The sequence below is a fragment of the Ochotona princeps genome, chromosome 3, assembly GCF_030435755.1.
Source record: "Ochotona princeps isolate mOchPri1 chromosome 3, mOchPri1.hap1, whole genome shotgun sequence".
In the NCBI taxonomy this organism is placed as follows: domain Eukaryota; kingdom Metazoa; phylum Chordata; class Mammalia; order Lagomorpha; family Ochotonidae; genus Ochotona; species Ochotona princeps.
The window spans coordinates 15,650,999-15,669,951 of NC_080834.1; the positions used below are offsets into that span (position 1 = coordinate 15,650,999).

Sequence of the window (18,953 nt, forward strand, 5' to 3'; positions counted from 1 at the left end):
AGGATCTGTCTTCAACACATTCTGGAGTAACTTGAGTAATGGGATCATAAATCAATACAATGAATCCACATTCTTAAAGGGAGATATCAACGAATACAAGTAGAATAAACGCTAGAATTTCCAGATCATTCTGAGTAGTTGGTCCAGGCAAAAACCATCAACGGTTACTGAAATTAGTAGACAAAAGTACGATTTAAAAAACAGTATTTTTATTATTTAAAATCATATAAATTAATAATATAAAAGTAACATAAAGATTTGGCCGCAGCACAGTAGTCTAATGGCTAAAATCCTCATCTTGCATGTGCCAGGATCCCACATGGGTGCCGGTTCTAATCCCAGCGGCCCCACTTCCCATCCAGCTCCCTGCTTGTGGCCTGGGAAAGCAGTCGAGGACAGCCCAGAGCCTTGGAAGCCTGCACCCACATGGGAGACCCGGAAGAGGCTCTGGGTTCCTGGCTTTGGATTGGTGCAGCTGCAGCTGTTGTAGCCGCTTGGGGAGTGTATCAACAGATGGAAAATCTTCTTAAAAGTGTATCCGACTTTCCAATAAAAATAAATATCTTAAAAATGATATAAAGTCCCTTCATATGAGATGCTTGCTATTTACAAAAGGAAAAATCATAGCATTTTAGTCGAGTGTACTGAAAGGCCCCTAACCAGATTGAAATGAATGCTTTCAGTTACGGGGGTAAATCAATACCATGTGCCTAATTTGATGCATGAGAAGAATGCAACCTTACCTCCATTGCTTTCCGGGGGAAAAGGGGACCTCACACACTGAAATCTAACCCCAAGCAAATCTTGGACAAACCCAAGTTAAGGGCCATTCTGCAGTAACCGCTGGTTTCCACTCTTCAAAGAATGTGAAAGCAATGAAAGTAAAGACAGAATGAGCAACTAACTATTCCAGGTAAAAGAAAACTAAAAAACCTAAAAACTAAAGGCAGTATCCAAATCTATACTGAATAACAAGCAAGAACATAGGGGAAACCAGAGGACATTAGTAATGCTTGAAGGAGACAGAGCACAGTCTGGTCAGTATGTTAATTTCCTGACTGAAGATTAAGAGGGTGGGTGTTTGGCTCAACAGTTAAGATAAATGCATCCCACATCAGAGCACTGGAGCCGGATACTCCCATGACCCCACAGCTTCCTGCCAATGTACACAGCTGGAAAGCCATGGTGATGGCTTCAGCAGCTGGGACCCTGCCACCCGTGGGACACATGGCTTCAGCTCTGAGCTGCTGGCTGCAGCATGGCTCCGCTCTGGCCATGGGAGGTGTTGGCAAACAGCAGAGAGCAGCCGTCTCTTCATCTGCCTCTCAAACAAAGTGGGAGTGGGCTTTGTGTTGCAGCGGGTTAATCCACCGCTCAGGATGCCTGCATCTTCCACCATCCTTCTGATCCAGTTTTGCGCTGTTGTGCCATGGAAGGCAGTGGATGAACAACCAAGTACTTGGGTCCCTGCCACCGTGCTGGGGGCCTGGATGGAGCTCTGGGTCTCTGGCTTCAGCCTGATGCAGCACTGTCTATGGCAGACACGTGGGGAGTGACCCAAGCGGATGGAAGGCCTACCTCTCTGCTCTCCTTCTCTGTCACTCTGCCCCTTGAAGCAAGCAAGCAAGCAAGGGAATGAGGGGAGGAAAGGTGATATTTTCAGTATGTAGGGTGATGTCCTTGTTTTTAGGAAATAAAATGAGGTACTCAACAGTTATATATAGACCTCATGACTGTAATTGATTTCAGCAACATCAGAAAAGAGGGATGAACCAAGCGTGCTAACAGTTGAGGAACTTGAAGTATATAGGAATTCTTTGCAGTTTTTGCAAAGTATTAAAAGTCTCACGTTGTTTCAAACTTCTTAAGATATTTCTATTTTGGGGCCCGGCGGCATGGCCTAGCGGCTGAAGTCCTCGTCTTGGACACGCCGGGATCCCATATGGGCGCTGGTTCTGGTCCCGGCGGCTCCACTTCCCCTCCAGCTCCCTGCTTGTGGACTGGGAAAGCAGTTGAGGACGGCCCAAAGCTTTGGGACCCTGCACCCGCGTGGGAGACCCGAAGGAGGTTCCAGGTTCCTGGCTTTGGGTTGGCGTGCACCGGCCGTTGTGGCTCACTTGGGGAGTGAATCATCGGATCAAAGATCTTCCTCTCTGTCTCTCCTCCTCTCTGTATATCTGACTTTGTAATAAAAATAAATAAAAAATCTTAAAAAAAATACATTATAAAAAAAGATATTTCTATTTTGAACATTATTTTTCTTACATTATTATCGTGAGATGAACAGTATGCCCCAAAACTTGCATCCTCCTACAATCTCAGAACATGAGCGTAGCTGGAAACACGGTCTTGCGCAGGGGTAATCAGTTAAGATGAGGCTTAAGGGCAGACCCTGGTGTCATTCTAAGATGCACAGAGAATAAGGCCACATGAAGAAGAGGAGGCCAGAAGTCCTAGGCAAGGATTGCTGGGAACCACTGAAAGCTGGAGAGCAGAAAGGGCCTTTCTGGAGAGAATCTGAGGCTGCTCTAAGCCACTGGTAGTTTACTGCAGTCCTGTGGGAAACACCATAGCTGCAGCTTACAAGAACGGCCGTCTGACCCACCAGACAGCCTCGCCTGGCATCCACAGGCATCCAGTGCAAACAGTAATAATGTGAACATTCACTACTAATATTAAACAGGCTACATGTATTACTTCCTCTAAGCCTCCTAACACCTGAATCCATTGGGCCTAATTATTAATTTCAGAGATACAAAAATGGAAGCGTAAGTATATAACTCACTTGTGCAAAAGTACAGGCGTTAGGCATCGAACCCAGGGAGTCCAACACCTATAAGCCACACGGTGTCTGCTTCAATGTTGCCTCTCACTGTTTCCCATCCAAGCTCTGCTGCTGACATGCAGGCCCAGTGTTTCTCAGTGCTTGCTGCAGGTGCCCTTGTCTCGGCACCTGGGCCCCTTCTTGGCCCTTGTAAGTCCTTCCTCAGCCAACTCACGTTTCTAATTGTCTATAAGAATATCCAGGGTCCATCTGCAGGTTCACTCCCCAGACCTAGCCAGACAGCAGATAGCATAGATCTTCATCCTGGCCTTCCCAGCCATCAGGACCATCTTCTACACCCTTCCAGGCGCGGTAGCAGGAAGCCGGATAAGAAGCAGAGTAACTGGGATCAGCACTCCACCATGGGAGGCCGGAGTTGCAAGCTGTGGCTTAGCCGCTTGCATCACAAGACCAACCCCTATTTGGGTTTTGAATATTGCTTTTGGCTCCAAATGGACATTAATCATACATTTGCCACAGTTTATTTCTGTAGGTAAAAATCTGCTGATAGCTCTCATGAGATCATATGCAATTATGGACACACGACATTTGTAATTTGACTATTTTTGAGTTTAAAAGTTCATCTGCTGGCTCCCCTCAGTTGTTGTGTGTATAATGAGGTCACTCAGTGGCTGGGAGCCTGACTTACCAATTTAAACAGGGCTTTATTGTCAGTGCTAATCCGTTGCAGTTACTCTTCTGAAACAGAAGTGTTCCAGCAATGTAAGAATTGATAAGAAATTCTGATTTGGACAAGTTCAAACACACTGGAGCGATGATGGCTCCAGCAAACATTGTGATTTCCCACCGACTCAGAACCCCGTCTGGTGACAGAGGCACAGGTCTGGAAATACTCGCCAAGATGCTGGAGTCAAGGGCCAGGTGGGGGACATCGGGAAACCAAAGGAGCAGGTCTCGTGGAAGTCCACGCAGAAGGATGGCACGGTAGCCCTGCTTCCCCAGGCCGCAGGCACAAGGCAGGTGCTGTGAGCACCACAGCAGCCACAGCCCAACCAGAGGGTTACTGGCTATCAGTCAATTGGCGCTGCCCGCATCTCATATATTTTTCCTTTCAGCTGGAAGTCCAGGTTTTTAATGTTACTGTCTCTAATAAAAACTGTTAGCAAGGATCCCACATGGTGCCGGTTTGTATTTCAGCGGCCCGCTTCCCATCCAGCTCCCAGCTCCCTGGGAAAGCAGTTGAGGACGGCCCAAAGCCTTGGGTCCCGGGACCCTGCACCCGCGTGGGGGACCAAGAAGCTGCTCCTGCCTAGGATCAGCTCAGCCCCAGCCATAGAGAGTAAATCAGTAGACGAAAGACCTTTCTCTGTCTTTCCTCCTTTCTGTATATCTGACTTTCCAATAAAAATAAATAAATCTTGAAAAAGTTAGCAAGAGAATGCATTTAAGTTGTATGAAGTTCCAAAAAAAGTTAGCTGCTGGTTCATTTAAAGAAACAGGAATGGGGCCCCGGCCGCGTAGCCTAGCGGCTAATAAAGTCCTCGCCTTGAAAGCCCCGGGATCCCATATGGGCGCGGTTCTAATCCTGGCAGCTCCACTTCCCATCCAGCTCCCTGCTTGTGGCCTGGGAAAGCAGTCGAGGACGGCCCAAAGCCTTGGGGCCCTGCACCCGCGTGGGTGACCCGGAAGAGGTTCCAGATTCCTGGCTTTGGGTTGGCACATCGGCCCGTTGCGGCTCACTTGGGGAGTGAACCATCGGATGGAAGATCTTCCTCTCTGTCTCTCCTCCTCTCTGTCCCTCCGGCTTTCCAATAATAATAAAAAAAAAAAATCTGAAAAGAACCCCAAAATGCTAGCCACCACCACAATGAAAAATTTGGCTGCACATCTGTCTCACCTGCAAAGCCTACTTCTGAAAGCATTTGTGCTCCATGAGCAGGTGCACCCTGCTCAAACTCCTCTCCCTGAACCATCTGCAGCTACAATGCTCCTCCCTCCAAGACAGGACATACATACGCTAGGTTACCGAGCCCTTCTTTGACACTTGTCTTTCTTCAATGGCTGCTCTGCACTGAAGAAATGCTTTACAGATGCGGAGTTCTTCACTACTTACAGCTCAGCAGTACACAGTAGAAAAACGCTGAATTATTCTTTCAAGTTAGCCTGTTACTAACACATGCTAGTCATGTTAGTTTTCATGAAACAACTGATTTCAGTAACATACCAGGTGCTTATATCCACGAGTCCTGCTTGCTCCACAGTGGGCGCTCTGTGCATCTATCTTACCAGCCCCACTGCCTGCCAGCGATGACGTGGGGAAGCCGTCCTGGGCATCTTCTTCAGGAGCTGTTAACTTTTTTAAAACATCCTTAGTGGCAGTAAACTTCCTTTTGTGTGTGTTTTGGCTTTTTTGGGAACAGCAGCAAATCATTTGGAGCCAAGTCTAGTAGACAAGGTAAGTAATGAAGAGTGGGTAAAGAAAATTCAACGGAAATTTATTTACTTCTAATTATTTTTACTTTGATGATCTCAAAACTCATTTCTAGTATATTGGAAAAACACCTTTCAATCTCCCCTGAAAAAGCCATTTCAAAAAGCACAGTAAGGGGCTGGAGGGAGAGCTGGCCTAACAGACTAACCCTCCTCCTGTGGTGACACCATTAAGTCCCGACTGCCCCACTTCTGATCCACCTCACTGTTTAGGACCTGGGGAAGCAGCAGGGGATGGCTCAAGTCTTTGCACCTGTACACCCCCAAGGGAGACCTGCAGGAGGCTCCTGGCTTCACCTTGGCCACTACAACCATCTGGGGAGCCAACCAGTAGACGGAAGACTTGTTTAACTCTGCCTTTTAAATCAATGAATCTTTACATGTAGAATGAAAAGCATTCTGGAATCCATGCATATAAGAAATCTTTAAGTTCATGTAAAATTATGGAAATAAACTGAATAGATTTCAAAAATCCTCACGACTCTTTCTGAAGTTTGAACTGTGTGTTCACTGTATACCAATATTCCTTATTCCCTTCTTCCTAGTTTCTCTTTATCAGACTCAGGGACCTAACTTTATTAACTCAATCTTCCCAAGTTTGCATCAAAAAACATCAGCACTCAGGGCAAGTATGTGGAGCACGTGTTAGGCCATCCCTGGGACAGCTACATCCCTTACTGGTTTGCCAGCTCAAGTTCTGGCTACTCCGCTGGAGATGCAGTTCCCTGCTCACGCACCTGGGAAAGCAGAGCGCACAGTACGGACTGCCCAAGCACTCCAGTCCCGATCCAGCACCACGAGCAGGCTCGGTGTACTTGCAGGATCGACTTACCCTTGCTGTCACTGAGCCTTTCAACTAAGAAATCCTATCATTCAATGTCTTAAAACAGAAAAACTTTTAAGCCGAAAACTGAGTCCTGTTTATGGTCATGTTCAAAAGTTTGCTTCTTCAGGGACAACTTCCCTTGGAAATAATACTTAAAATTGGCTTGAAATTACCTTCGGCTCCCAATTCAAGTAAAAATTAAGTTCTGAGTTTAGTGTTGTAACATTTAACATTACACTGTTGGGTCACTGCCATTTGCTTCAACCACATGTGCAGTGAAGGACTTGCAGATAGCTCAATACAGAGAAAACTGCACTTTAATAATCTCAAACTATACCTAATGGAGTACAGAAAAGTTGGTCATAAATCAGCCATTTTACTAGTAAACTTGCTTTTTAATAATTTATTTAAATAAGATATTTGAAGCAGTTTAGAAAAACAAGATTTGTATTTATTTCCTTGTAAAAATCTTTACACATGCAGACAAACCAGTGTTAAGAAAGTATTCACCATCATTTAAACAAATAACCACTTAAATAGAACAGTGTCTGCAATTTTATCTGTATAAAAATAAGATACATTTTTTACAGAATTCACCCTCCAGTTCTTGTAGCAATAAACAATACAGAACTATAATAAAGTACAATTGAACCTGACCATGGTTTTCAATTTAGATACTGCTAGGGCATTTAATGTGCAAAAAAAAAAAAAAAAAAAAAAATTTAACATAGTTCTTTCCAAAAGAAAATGTCCTCCGTGTTTCTAGAGACCTAGACAGCTTTTTTCTTCTTCTTAAAAAAATCAAATCCTAATTGGTTTGCCTTTACTGACGTGTCCACTCATCGCACTGCAGACAGCCCAGCCAAGAACACTGCGGGCTCGAGGGCGGGCGTCGGCACCTGCGCCTGCGCGGCCAGCAGAGCGGCTCCTCGGGGGCGGGCGTCAGCGCCTGTGCCTGCCGTGTCCCGAGCGGCTGCTCCCATGGTGCTTGCCTTTGTGAGGCCGCTCGAAGGAGCGCGACCTCTCTCGCCTGTCCCTATGGTGTCCCCTTTCGTGCCTGTGTTTCTTGGCAGCATCTGAGTGATCCCGAGACTTGCTCTGAGATCGGGAACGAGATTTTTTCCTCTTATGACCATGTCTATTTGAACTTTTTAGATCATCTCTGGCATGCTTGGCCTTAAGGTGAGGAGAACCATGATTATGATGTCTTCGAGGGCTTTCACTGTGACTGCGGGACCTGCTTCTTGATCTCGAGCTGTATGTTCCAGATCGACTCCGCCTATTGTTATAACTTAGATAATAAAAATTGCAGGTTTAGATTCAGTCTCTATGGGCAACATATATTGATGGTTGCTTCTAAGAGGTTCCAAACAAAACTACCAGCTCCATCAATCACAAGCCAAAATACTTTTTCTAAACCTTCCCTCCCTTGGCGTGTCCCACCCAGTCCTATATACAAATCATACACGTCTTCTGGGAAACGTTGAACATTCTTACAAAGTAAACTAGAGCTGAGCTTTTTCACTCACTTGCTCAAACAAAAAAAATAACTGCAAAGTCACAAGGACCTAGCAATGCCAGTTATGAGCACTAACTAGCTAGGTTAGTCCACTGCGGTAAACTTGATTACTAGTTATTTATAGTATCTACTTGTTACGCAAGATATTACATACTTTCATAGTGAACCAGAGAATGTCGCTAACATGTATCACACCTGTTCTACACCTCAAAGCATCTTCTGTTCATTTCTCATGATTTACCTCATGCTTACAAGTCCAATCCCAGACTCACTAGGGCATGCCCAATGCAACCTGTGAGAAACAAGCTTCTCTTACTTACTGTCTTCGTGGAGTGTGTGATCTAGACCTTGATCGAGTTCTTGACCTTGATCGACTTGCACTTCTGCTATTTCTACTTCTCTTGCTTTCTTTTCTTACACTTCACAAGGAGAAATTTACAGCGTTTAGTTACATCCTTTCATGTCGCAAAGTAGCCCCAAGGTTCCCCAGGACACGTGTCGTCACACTCACCCATTGTAAGGGCTTTTGGAGGCCTGTTGCCTGTCCTCAGGCTCCTTCTTCACTGTTTTCACATTAACAGAGACTGGAGACTTTTCTTCGGTTTTTATTTCTCTCGGTGATGCTTAAACGACAGTGACAGTGGCATATTAACTAGGACAGTTAACAGGAAGCTGCCTCTGAGCTACCACCTGGTCCTGTGCTTCAGCGCATCCGCCCTCGGGTGTCGCTGAGCTTCATGTGGCCTATCAAGGCAACCACCTGCTACACGCTGAAGCTTCCTGATGACACTTGCACTGCCAAGTCATTTCACCTCTATAAACTTACATGGTTTAGAAGCTGGAGAAAATCCACCAAGGGTTGAAAGGGCAGGAGTTCCATCAGGATTTAACCCTTTGGCTTTCAATTTGGCTTCTTGTAAGGCTACTTTTCTTTTTTCTACTTCTTTTTCCAGCAATTCATAGTTTGGCTGTAGGAGGAAAAGAGATTCAGTAATTCCCTTCTGTAGATTTAGATTCTTGGTGATGAGACATCTGCACAAAGCAGAGTAATGAAACAAACCTTTTTCCTGGTGTAAAGCCGAAGTGTTTCTATGCAGATTTCCTGGATCTCCTCCTCCGTAGTGCCAAAAAGAAGGAACCAATGGGGACGGGTTGGCAGTGGAATCTAAACCGTAAACACAATGGCACTGGCTTAGGTTTCCACTGATAACACTCACGCTGTAGCCCACAGCCAGGCCCGCCCTCTGCACCTACCTGAAGGGCTCTAGCTGCAAGGTAGATGCATGCGCATGCTATTGTCTCGGGTTGGAACCGAACAAACACATTGGTGCGAAGACTGTCATTCATGTAATTCCTAAAAAATATTTTAACCATAAGCTTTTCATGTAAACAAGTCAAGTCTTCTAAACTTGATATAAAATTGGAGACTCAATCTACTTTATTCTTTTTTCTTCTCTTACATTCACATTCATTCTAGCAAGTAACAATTAACTTTAAGAAATCAAAATAACACTTATTCAATTTTCCCAAATAAGAGCAACCCTTTCAAATAATTCCACAACTTCCCAAATAGAACTTACCCCCGGTTTTTCAATACATGTATTTCTGTAAAAATCAACTACTTTCATAACTGATAAACCACTCCAACAGTTCTTCAAGCCATTAGTTATTGACCATCTCTCCTTTATCCACAACGAAAAGCAGTGTCAACCAAAAATACTGTGAGGCATTTTCAGTAGTAAGCACCAACAAAATCATATTAAGAAAACTAAGCTAAGTCAGAAAACCCAGGTAGGGAAGTGAAGAGCATAAATATATATAATGGTCTCGTTTACATACCTTGTGACCAAGTTAGAGCAGCAGACTATTTCAATAAATACACCGGTAGACTTTTGTTAATGAACTCTCCCCACAATAATCCCAGACTTTAAAGAAAGCTTACAAATTGCTGACATTTAAGCTAAAATTAAACGGATTACTTAAAAATCCTTACCCCATAAAAGCTTCTGAAATGTGTTTTATAGAAAACATTTAAAATGTCATGCATTTTTATAAAGGCAATGAGACTTTTCCAATAGTACTATTATGTAATTAACTGAGTCCGAAAGCATGGCAGTAATAGTAATACTAAAACGCTACCTTGCTTGAAAAATCCAGAGCACAGATTTACACACATCAGTTCTATGCAACAGTGACCGTGGCTAAGCCACGGCTCCTCTACTTTGATTCTAAATTGTCTATTAAAAACGAAGTATTTACTTCTAATATTATCAGCTATAAATTAACCCAATATAGGAACTGGTGCCCACTGTAAATAACTGGTTGTAGCCTCCTTTTGTAGAATTCATGCTACACATACCATAAATACAAATTTTGTCAAACGTCTAACTTAGAAAACCATGTTCATTCATAATGGCTGGACAACAACTCTATCAAAAATGAACTATTCATTTTGATAGTCACAGGTATACATTGAATACATAAGGCATGTTGAATAGTTACTTCTAGAAGCAAATATACAAATCCTTTTGACACCCCGACAGAACTAGAAGATGCTGCCAGATGGATATGGACCACTTCAGTGAATCTCGGATGAGAGCTTGCACTGGATTGGCTGGAGAGCAGGGCAGCCAATCAGGCCATCCTGAGGTCATGGGCTGAAGTGCAGAGGGCAGAGTTCTATGACTTACCATCATGGACTACCCTTTAATTAAAGAGTAGAAAAAAGAACAAAGTTAAATTGAGTTCTCCATTAAAAATAATTAATCAAGCCAAGAAAACAGGAAGCAGAAATAAGCATTATTTACCTTTTAGTTTAAAAACAAAAAAACAAAAGCCCCAAAACAAACTATCTCATTATTTTGGAAAGGGAAAATGAAACTTACTTTATTTCTGCTTCTGTTTTCCTGGCTAGGAAAGAAATGTAAAAGCAACTTACCAGGCAGTTTGAACCAGGGTTTGATTACGTTCACATTCTAAGACTTGTAAATACATAACAATGATCTGAAGAACAAGGGAGAAAGAACTCAATTTAGCGTTATTTCTTTCCAGTGTACAGATTTCAATGAATAATATCACTGGAAAATTTACATTCAAATTCTATAAACTGAATTACTTAAAACTCACCTGAGACTAAGCATAAGTTAATGTCACTGAATTTTTATAATTATACCCATTACCCAATTCAACTCACAGAACTGAATTATTACTATGCCATACAGCACTGTGTCCATTACCCCACCTCAACTTCCAAGGTATGCCTCACATGCCCGAAAACACAAGGCCTGGCTCTGGGAAGTTACCACAGCCATGAGACACTGTAATCCCCAGCTGTGAGTATCACTTGAATGGAACTTCAGTATTCTTCTAGCAAAGTTCATCACACAAGTTTAATACAACTGCATGTAAAGAGCTTTGCCTCACTTGATGTTAGGCATTTCTAAACCAACAGGAGCACCTCTGTTCCCCATTTTAGCTTTAGAAAAATGAAAACTAAGTAGGGGACACCTGCCAAGGCAAATGATGAAGGGCAAAGCAACTTTCTATGCCAGAGCCCAACCCATCACCCAACTCAGAATCACTGGTCTTTTACTTACAGTGATTAATAGCTAACCACTACTGAGCAGCCACCAAGCCTTGCACATTTTACTCTGTGACAGTAATTTGCCAGGTACTGTATTTTACAGCAAGATTCTTTATTCCTTAGGTATTTCACCATCTCCATTTTCTAGGTGGAAAAACTCGGATTTAACCATATTAGAAATTATCTACAGTTTTGTAATTAAAAGTGAGGCTTTCAACTTCTTTTTTTGACTCCTATATTAACTGACATCTCAAAAGAAGGCTTTTTAAAACTCAAATGCTCCAATATAAACTCAATTTTTAAAAACAAATTCTAATACTTACGAAATATAAATTTCTTTATTCTACAACTCACCTTATGGGGATGCTTGACATGAACACAAAATCCCAACTCCTTTAGCACCCTCCTCTCTGCCTTGATAACTTGATTTTTGGTGTTAATGTAGTTCTGATCAAGGATCAGGGGGCTTGGAGTCCTATAGTTTGTAAGAAATAAAATCAAAACTGTTTTGCACATCCAAAAAATTTTATTTGTGGCATCTCCATTTTCCCTTCCAACCAACTATTGGCAACAGAAACCAGCTTTTTAAACTCCTGCAAACAAGTTAAAGCATTAATCTTGTGCTGTCCAAGTTATGCTAATTAAATTACACCTAGGCTAAGCTCCTGGAAAAAAAAAACTAGCTCAACAGTCACACTCACAAAATAAGTTCACTCAGGGGATGTAAGACTCATCTGTCTTTGCCTCTCCCTTTCTGATACATATCAGATACATAAAACTCTAAAAAAAATCACTCAAATGCTCGTTTATTCTTGACTTTATCATTTTGGGAATATATACATCTATATGTATTTACCTACTTTATCACAAATCTCAAGTCTCCAGAGGCTTCCAATGATTAAAAAAAAATTAGGTGCTCCTTATAACATGTGCAGTACTATAGAAAATTCTCCTATGATTCTAACATTCTATACTTACCTACTTGACAGCTAATACATTTAGGGGATAAAGTAGCTAGTTCAGATTCCCCACTAAAATTGTTTAAACAAACTTCTAAGAACCTGCTCCACTGTTTTAAAAAGAAAAACTGAAAGGAAGGGTTCACCTTAATTATAACAAAAGAAAATAAATTTAAAGCCAGATTCAAAACTGAATGTCACCTGTGTAATGTAGATCCCAAGTGTGGTCAGGAGCAGACGTGAGGCACCACTTCAGCACAATGCAAGACGGTAACAGAGGGAACCAGAAGGCCACACTCCAGGTCTCTGTCAGACCAAATTGTGATCATTGCAAAGGTCTCTGTGACACCAACGCCTGCACACGTTAGTGGCTCCATGTTTTGAAAACAGCACACTCAAGTAATGCAGTAACTCAAGTACTCTTTTTTTTTTTAATATGGGTGGAGCTACTATACATTCTTACTGTTCAAAGCAGATTTTATTGAGTTTTGAGTTAAAAGATGTCAAGAAACTGATTTTTCACTTTCTTTAGAAATAATTTTATAATGCTTACCCATGTTATCTGGTAAACAAAATGCCCACTTCTATTAAGGCACTAATCATATGGCTAGGTATCTACGTGGGGTTAATATTTTCCCCAATTCATACTCAGTGAAAGTTTCACTCTGGATGAAAGATACCATCTCTTAAAGACAGCCATTCTGAAATATTCACACCAGTGCATACCAGATCCAGAAAAATCATCTATTCTCAGATAAAGAAAAATCACATAATCTTGAATGTGGGAAAAGCATCTGAACTGTGCTCAAGCATCAGCGGGGCAGCATGTTTAACATGATGGGAGCCATCAGTTTCCTTCCTCTGTTCCACTTAAAATAAAAACTGGAATGTTAACTAATTGCTAATTTTGTATATTTACCAAATACCACCATCACAGAAGTTGGCCGACCTTAACAGAACAGCAAAACAGCTATCACTCAATTCAATCCTAGCGCAACTGCGAAAGGTGCTGAGGTTACCACTTAGGGTGACAGGCGGCCTTCTAACACTAAGACAATGAAGCCTTCATTAAGAGTAATTACAAATGCTCTTTGAAAAAAAAACCTTCATATTTAACACACATATATATTTCTATAAAAGGAAATATATTCCAAGGAATATAAGTTTTGTACTTTTTCTGGTCTAAATTGTCAGAGGACGTTTGGAAAGTCAAATCCCAACTTACACTCTGAAGACTGGCTGGTTATTTGATGACTCCCTACTGGTATTAAGGGATAAAGAGCTCTGGTGTTTCAACTATACACCACTGAAACTCCTACTACAATCCAGACAGTAAAACACATCACTGCAATTCAGTCCTAGGAAAGCAAAGCTGCCTCCCGTTCTACCCCTTATGTTGATCAGGTATCTTACTAAGAACACCCGCCTTTCAGCTGCCTTTAACAGCAATAAAATACGTTTGTTCTTATAATTAACCAGCTAAGTCCTTCAGAATGTTTACGTAACCACGGCAACTGTCTGGCCCAAACTTAGCCCCAACCACTCAATAACTACTACAGCAAGTTATTCCCCATATTGTCATAATCCATTTTTGTATGCAAATTCCCATGTCATCAAGATAAATTAAGGAAACAAGGTATTATTTACTGTATGCAATTCAACATATGTCCAAATTGTTAAGTCCTGTTATCTGAGGTTTTCACAGTTAACATTACAGATGGGGGGGGGGGCCCCGGCGGCATGGCCTAGCGGCTCAAGTCCTCGCCTTCAACGCGCTGGGATCCCATATGGGCGCCGGTTCTAATCCCAGCAGCTCCACTTCCCATCCAGCTCCCTGCTTGTGGCCTGGGAAAGCAGTTGAGGACGGCCCAATGCTTTGGGACCCTGCACCCGCGTGGGAGGCCTGGAAGAGGTTCCTGGCCTGGCTTCGGATCGGCGCGCATCGGCCATTGTGGTCACTTGGGGAGTGAATCATCGGACGGAAGATCTTCTCTGTCTCTCCTCCTCTCTGTATATCTGACTTTGTAATAAAAATAAATAAATCTTAAAACAAAAATTACAGATACAGAATGTGATAGCTCATTTTCTCCAGAATGGCTTTTACCACAAATAACCGAGGAAGTGTTGACTAACATGTAATTTATAACTGCCTCTGAGATCAGTTATTTTGTATCAGCAATGGAAAACTGAATGTAACACACATCAGCAGAAAGTTACAGGGAAGGAAATTAAGCAAGTGTCTTCTTTATGTAACAAGCTATATCGTAGTGTAACATGCTATTACTGGCAACACTCCGATCAAAAGTGAATTAATCTTGCAAAATGTAATGTTCTTCACAAATTTCCCTTGTCAAGGAAAAGTTCCAAGCCAACCAGAGGAATTATAAAAATTCAACTAGAGATATTTCATCTACTCATAGAAACTGAAAAATCTGTTCACATACTAACTCATGAATTTTAACAACTCCACTCTAAATTTCAAGTTTCAGAAAATGCTATTGGGGTTAGCTGATTAACTAAACTACCAAAACAACAGCGCAGGGCTAAGTTTCAAACAGCCTCGGGCATTTGCAGTTATCAAGATTATACTGAAAGCAAAAGGGCTACTTTAAGGAAGCCAACTCCTACTTAACACATACAATGTTAAATCAAGGCCTAACTACTTCAGAGTTGGGACAGCCTTTTAGTTAACTTAAGACCAGCTGTGGAGTATAACACACAACTGGTGAAGTTCTTTCAAGAAATGGAAACTTCAGACTCCTCCAACTTCTACCATTACAGATACAATTAAAATATCGTAAACACACATTCAATGAGTGGAGTGATTAAGCCTGTCTTTTAAAAACACCAGATAATGGTTTCCCTCAAGCAAGGGGGTGGGGGAAACCCTATACTTCACAATGAACAGGATGCACATCAAAAGCAAATCATTTAAAAATTAACTGAAATGACTTGCGAAAAAAGCCAACTTTCCCTTTAAATTCAGCCATTAGCCTGAACTTGCAATTATTATTAAAGCATAAAAAATTCAAAGGGGAGGTCTGAGTCAACATTCCTTTAAAAGTTCCCCTGGTGATTCTACTGTGTAACCTGGACTGAAAACCAGCCATCTAAAGGTTACATGAACAACATCTCCTATCATCAAGGTCCCATTAAAGTAGAAGCTGCACATAAACTAGATTAAAACAAGATTACAACTGACATGCTTTAGCTAAGGTGTGATACTGATAGTACTGGTGCAAAGATTAAAGAAAAAAAACATCACTAAGCTACAGCTTTAATAACTTGGACAGCAAAGACAAAAGCTTGTAACAGGAAACAGGAGTTGTTCTAAATGGTTCACCAGTGGCCAACCTGTTAGTCCCCGATTCCAGTGACCTATTCTCAGAGCACTGGCTTCTCCTTGGGGATTTTCGATACTTCACTCACTGTTGCCATGACGACAGCTTCATCTCTATGTACCACTCCACATCACCCAGGCTTTGGTAAATGTAGCTGGTCGCTGTATAGTCGGTTGCAAGGGAAAAAAGAGTTGAAGTTAATAACATATACAAGTTACGTGTCTGAGTAAACTTGTAATATGCATAGAAACTTTTACATCCTGCTTTTTAAAAAGCTTCCATGCAAATAATTCCTTTAAATTTCATGCTATAATCAGACTTCTAAGATTGAAGCAAAATCAATTTCTTGGTAATAATGACAAAAACCCAGTTACATAAGAACAGTCAATCGGGTGGGGAATACTTTAATTCCAGGGTTTTTTTTTTGTTACAAAGAACTACTCTGAGGTCAAGGAACCTATCAAGAAAATTTCGAAGTAGATCATCATATGCAACTGTCTCCTAATTGGCTCACTGGATCACAGACTGGCTCAAAGTTGACTCAAAGATTACTACCAGAAAACCACTTCCCTTAAGGAAACAATCCTTTGACTAACGAGGCTTGTGCCAGTTTTAACGTTCAAATACACTGAGGACATCAGCCAGATCATCTAAACACAAATTTAAGCTCAGATCACACTAAGCTGTAATCGTCCATTACCTACAGATTTCTCACCAAGGCACTACAACTATTTTAAAGTAAAATTAATGACTTTCTCTGGACAAAGTAAACAAGACAAGATTGAAGAGGATAAGAAAACTAAGTATCTGGGTAGAACAACTTAACTACATTTACTATTGCTCGTCTCAGTAGTTCCATTCTTACCAGCCAGACTCAGCCCCAAGGACTGCTTGAATAGCACACTGACTTGACACTAACCAATGTCCAACCTCCCTACCCAGTAACTTCCACTCAAACTCAATCCAAGTTTGTGCAATACTACAAACTCCCTAAAAACTGAACACAACTAACTAAACTAGAAGCCGTCTGTCATTCCAGGCAATTCTGCAACATGACTTGTGGTACTGCTTCCCATGAACACACAGGCTCACATACAATTGTCACAATACCACAACATCCAGATACTGTTTCAGTGCCTGTAGTTCCCTTTTAAGGCCTTTTAACAGGCCTTATCTAAATGCAACCCAATCTCATTGGAATCATTTTCTAACCCGCTCACTGAGACTGTTGTCTAACCAAAACAAAATACCTTGTTTAATCCCTTTGACTTCAAACTTCAAACTTTATCATCCTGCAGTCCTTTCAGATCCGGTTTTATTCGATTTATCGTGGTTCAATGTTGAGTATTCTAACAAAAGCCAACCTCAATTGATAAAAAATTAACTGGGACTCGGAGCAGAAAAACAACCTACACAGAACTGTGCCACGGCGTTGCCTTGAACCACGCAGTCTCACTTCCAGCCTTGTCTTTCCAGAGGTGGTGGTTGGGGAGGGGAGAATGACTTACAGAATACACTCACACTTGAGCCCAACGTACTCCCTTTCTTGTTTAATCTTAAATCACGGGACTGGCTTCACAGCACTGCTAGGATTGTCCACAAATGAAATTGCCTCTACAAACTTTAGATAGCTGGTTAATTGTTTTTTCAAAGTTAAGTATCCGTATTCCTATGTGAACTTCAACACCTACGTTAAAGTCGGTTTTCTGCGTATTGACTTGAAAAGAAAGGAGTTTGGACTCGATGATTGGTGCAGAGTTCAGCAGCAGTAGGAGATACTAAATTCAGTAATGCCAATCTTACCTTTTTCCTCTTAACTGCCGTAGGTGGTGGAATACATTAATCACATCCCTTATCCGTCTAGGTGCTTCTTCGATTTTAGATGCAAGATTAATACAAGCCATGGCAACAATCTGGAAAGAAAAAACCACAAGAGGGCAAAAACAGCGGTCAGGCCACCCAATCCTTCATTCAAGTCAGCGCGGTGTGTGGGGGGTGGGGGGGGGGAAGGAGTCCTTCTCAACGTCTAACTTGCTCTTTAATGAAGAAACCTTGGAACACGAACGGGTCCCCTCTGCCTTAATAAAAATCCAGGCTCGGGGGTGTACCCGCCATCCTGGAGCGGGATAATTGAGTCTTTCCAGTTTGGGATCCAGAGTACTCTGCACCCTAATTCGTGGCTAAGAGGACACGTGGGGGCTCAGGATCCATTTTCTAGTTCCTCCGACACCACTGGCGGGGTTCCCACTTCCCGGAGAGTGCGAACTGGGTACAAAGGTCCCCACCGAACCACTCCCTTTCTGGAAAGGCTGGGCTGCCGGACACTGAGCCGCCCTCCCCCCTCGCCCCGTCCCGTCCCGTCCCGTCCCCGTTTCCGGGCGGAGAAGAAAGCCCTCGGCACCCGCCGCCGCCTCCCATCTGCTCACCTCGAAACTGTGTTTGACAAAAGACTTGGAGTAGAAAAAACGATGAAACAACACCTGCCCCGTCGCCATCGCCACCTGCAGACGAGACAAGAAGGGGAGCGCAGGGGTCAGGCGGGCCCGCACCAGGCGCCGCCGCCATTTTGTGCCGCCGCCGCTCGCCTCCCTTCCCCCGCCCGCCGCCCGGTGCTCCCGCCGCCCCCGCAGGCCCGGTGCTCCGCCGGCCGGCCGCGGGAGGGCCCGGGAGGGCCGGGGGAGAGCCCGGGGAGCCGGGGAACCTGGGCCGCCCTCGCCGCTGCCGCCCCGGGCCACCGACCTGCGGCAGCCGCAGGAGGATGCCGGCGGCCTGGATGAGCTCGCAGCCCAGGATGCGCAAGTCCGTCTCGCTGGGCAGGTCGAGCCCGTCCTGCATCGACGGGGTGGGCGACAGCCTCTCCTCCGGGATCAGCGAGTGGTCGATGGTGAGCGAAACTTCCGAGTAGAGGCGGTCGCCGATCAGGATGCCGCCCGTCGTGGTCGTCGTCGTGGTCGCGGTCCCGGAGCTGGAGCCGCCGGCGCTGGGCACGGCCGAGGCCGAGGCGGCGGCGGCCGCGGTCGAGGTCGGGTGAGGCCCGGACGCCATAGTCTTCGCGAGCCGCACGCACGCCCAACGCAGCCGGAACCCGGAGCGAAACTAACCCAGCGTCCTCGGCGCGCCGGAGACTCCCGTGACCGCCGGCTTCGGGCCGCCTCACGCAGCGAGCGCTTCCGCCCTGACGTCACCGCGCCCGGCCGGCGCCCGCCAACGAGTCCCTGCAGGCCGCGCCTCCCGCGCGGGGCGAGCGGCGGAGGCCGCGGGTCGGCTTCCCTGGTTCCGCCCGGCCCCTGCGACCCCGCCCTGCTCCTCTGCAGTTAGACCCCGGAACCCTGCAGGCGCCTCCCTCGCGGAGACCCCGGCGGCGGCGGCCGAGGGCCCCGCGCGACGCTAACGGCGAGTCGGGGCCTGTCCGCCGTGGCCTCGCGCTCCCGCCCCCGGCGCCATGGGGCG

At 44.0% G+C, this 18,953-nt stretch overlaps 1 protein-coding gene across 3 annotated transcripts; it reads right to left on the minus strand.

Moving 5' to 3' along the window:
• Positions 1–7,024: 7,024 nt before the first annotated feature.
• On the minus strand, positions 7,025–18,730 carry CCNL1 (cyclin L1). Of its 3 annotated transcripts, XM_004598569.4 has the most exons (11): positions 18,243–18,730; positions 17,930–18,004; positions 17,307–17,416; positions 11,558–11,678; positions 10,559–10,623; positions 8,875–8,974; positions 8,681–8,785; positions 8,447–8,588; positions 8,132–8,243; positions 7,941–8,039; positions 7,025–7,392 (listed from the first exon to the last, which is right to left on the minus strand). In XM_004598569.4, the coding sequence occupies exons 1-11, from the start codon at positions 18,546–18,548 to the stop codon at positions 7,044–7,046; spliced, it is 1,584 nt and encodes a 527-aa protein (XP_004598626.1). In that variant the 5' UTR covers positions 18,549–18,730; the 3' UTR covers positions 7,025–7,043. The 3 variants fall into 3 exon arrangements, with proteins under 3 accessions (XP_004598626.1, XP_058517466.1, XP_058517467.1); XM_058661483.1 differs by lacking the exons at positions 17,930–18,004; positions 18,243–18,730 and adding an exon at positions 15,592–15,664 and having other exon boundaries at positions 7,040–7,392; XM_058661484.1 differs by lacking the exons at positions 7,025–7,392; positions 7,941–8,039; positions 8,132–8,243; ... (1 more) ...; positions 8,681–8,785; positions 8,875–8,974 and adding an exon at positions 10,146–10,324 and having other exon boundaries at positions 18,243–18,694.
• Positions 18,731–18,953: the final 223 nt, after the last annotated feature.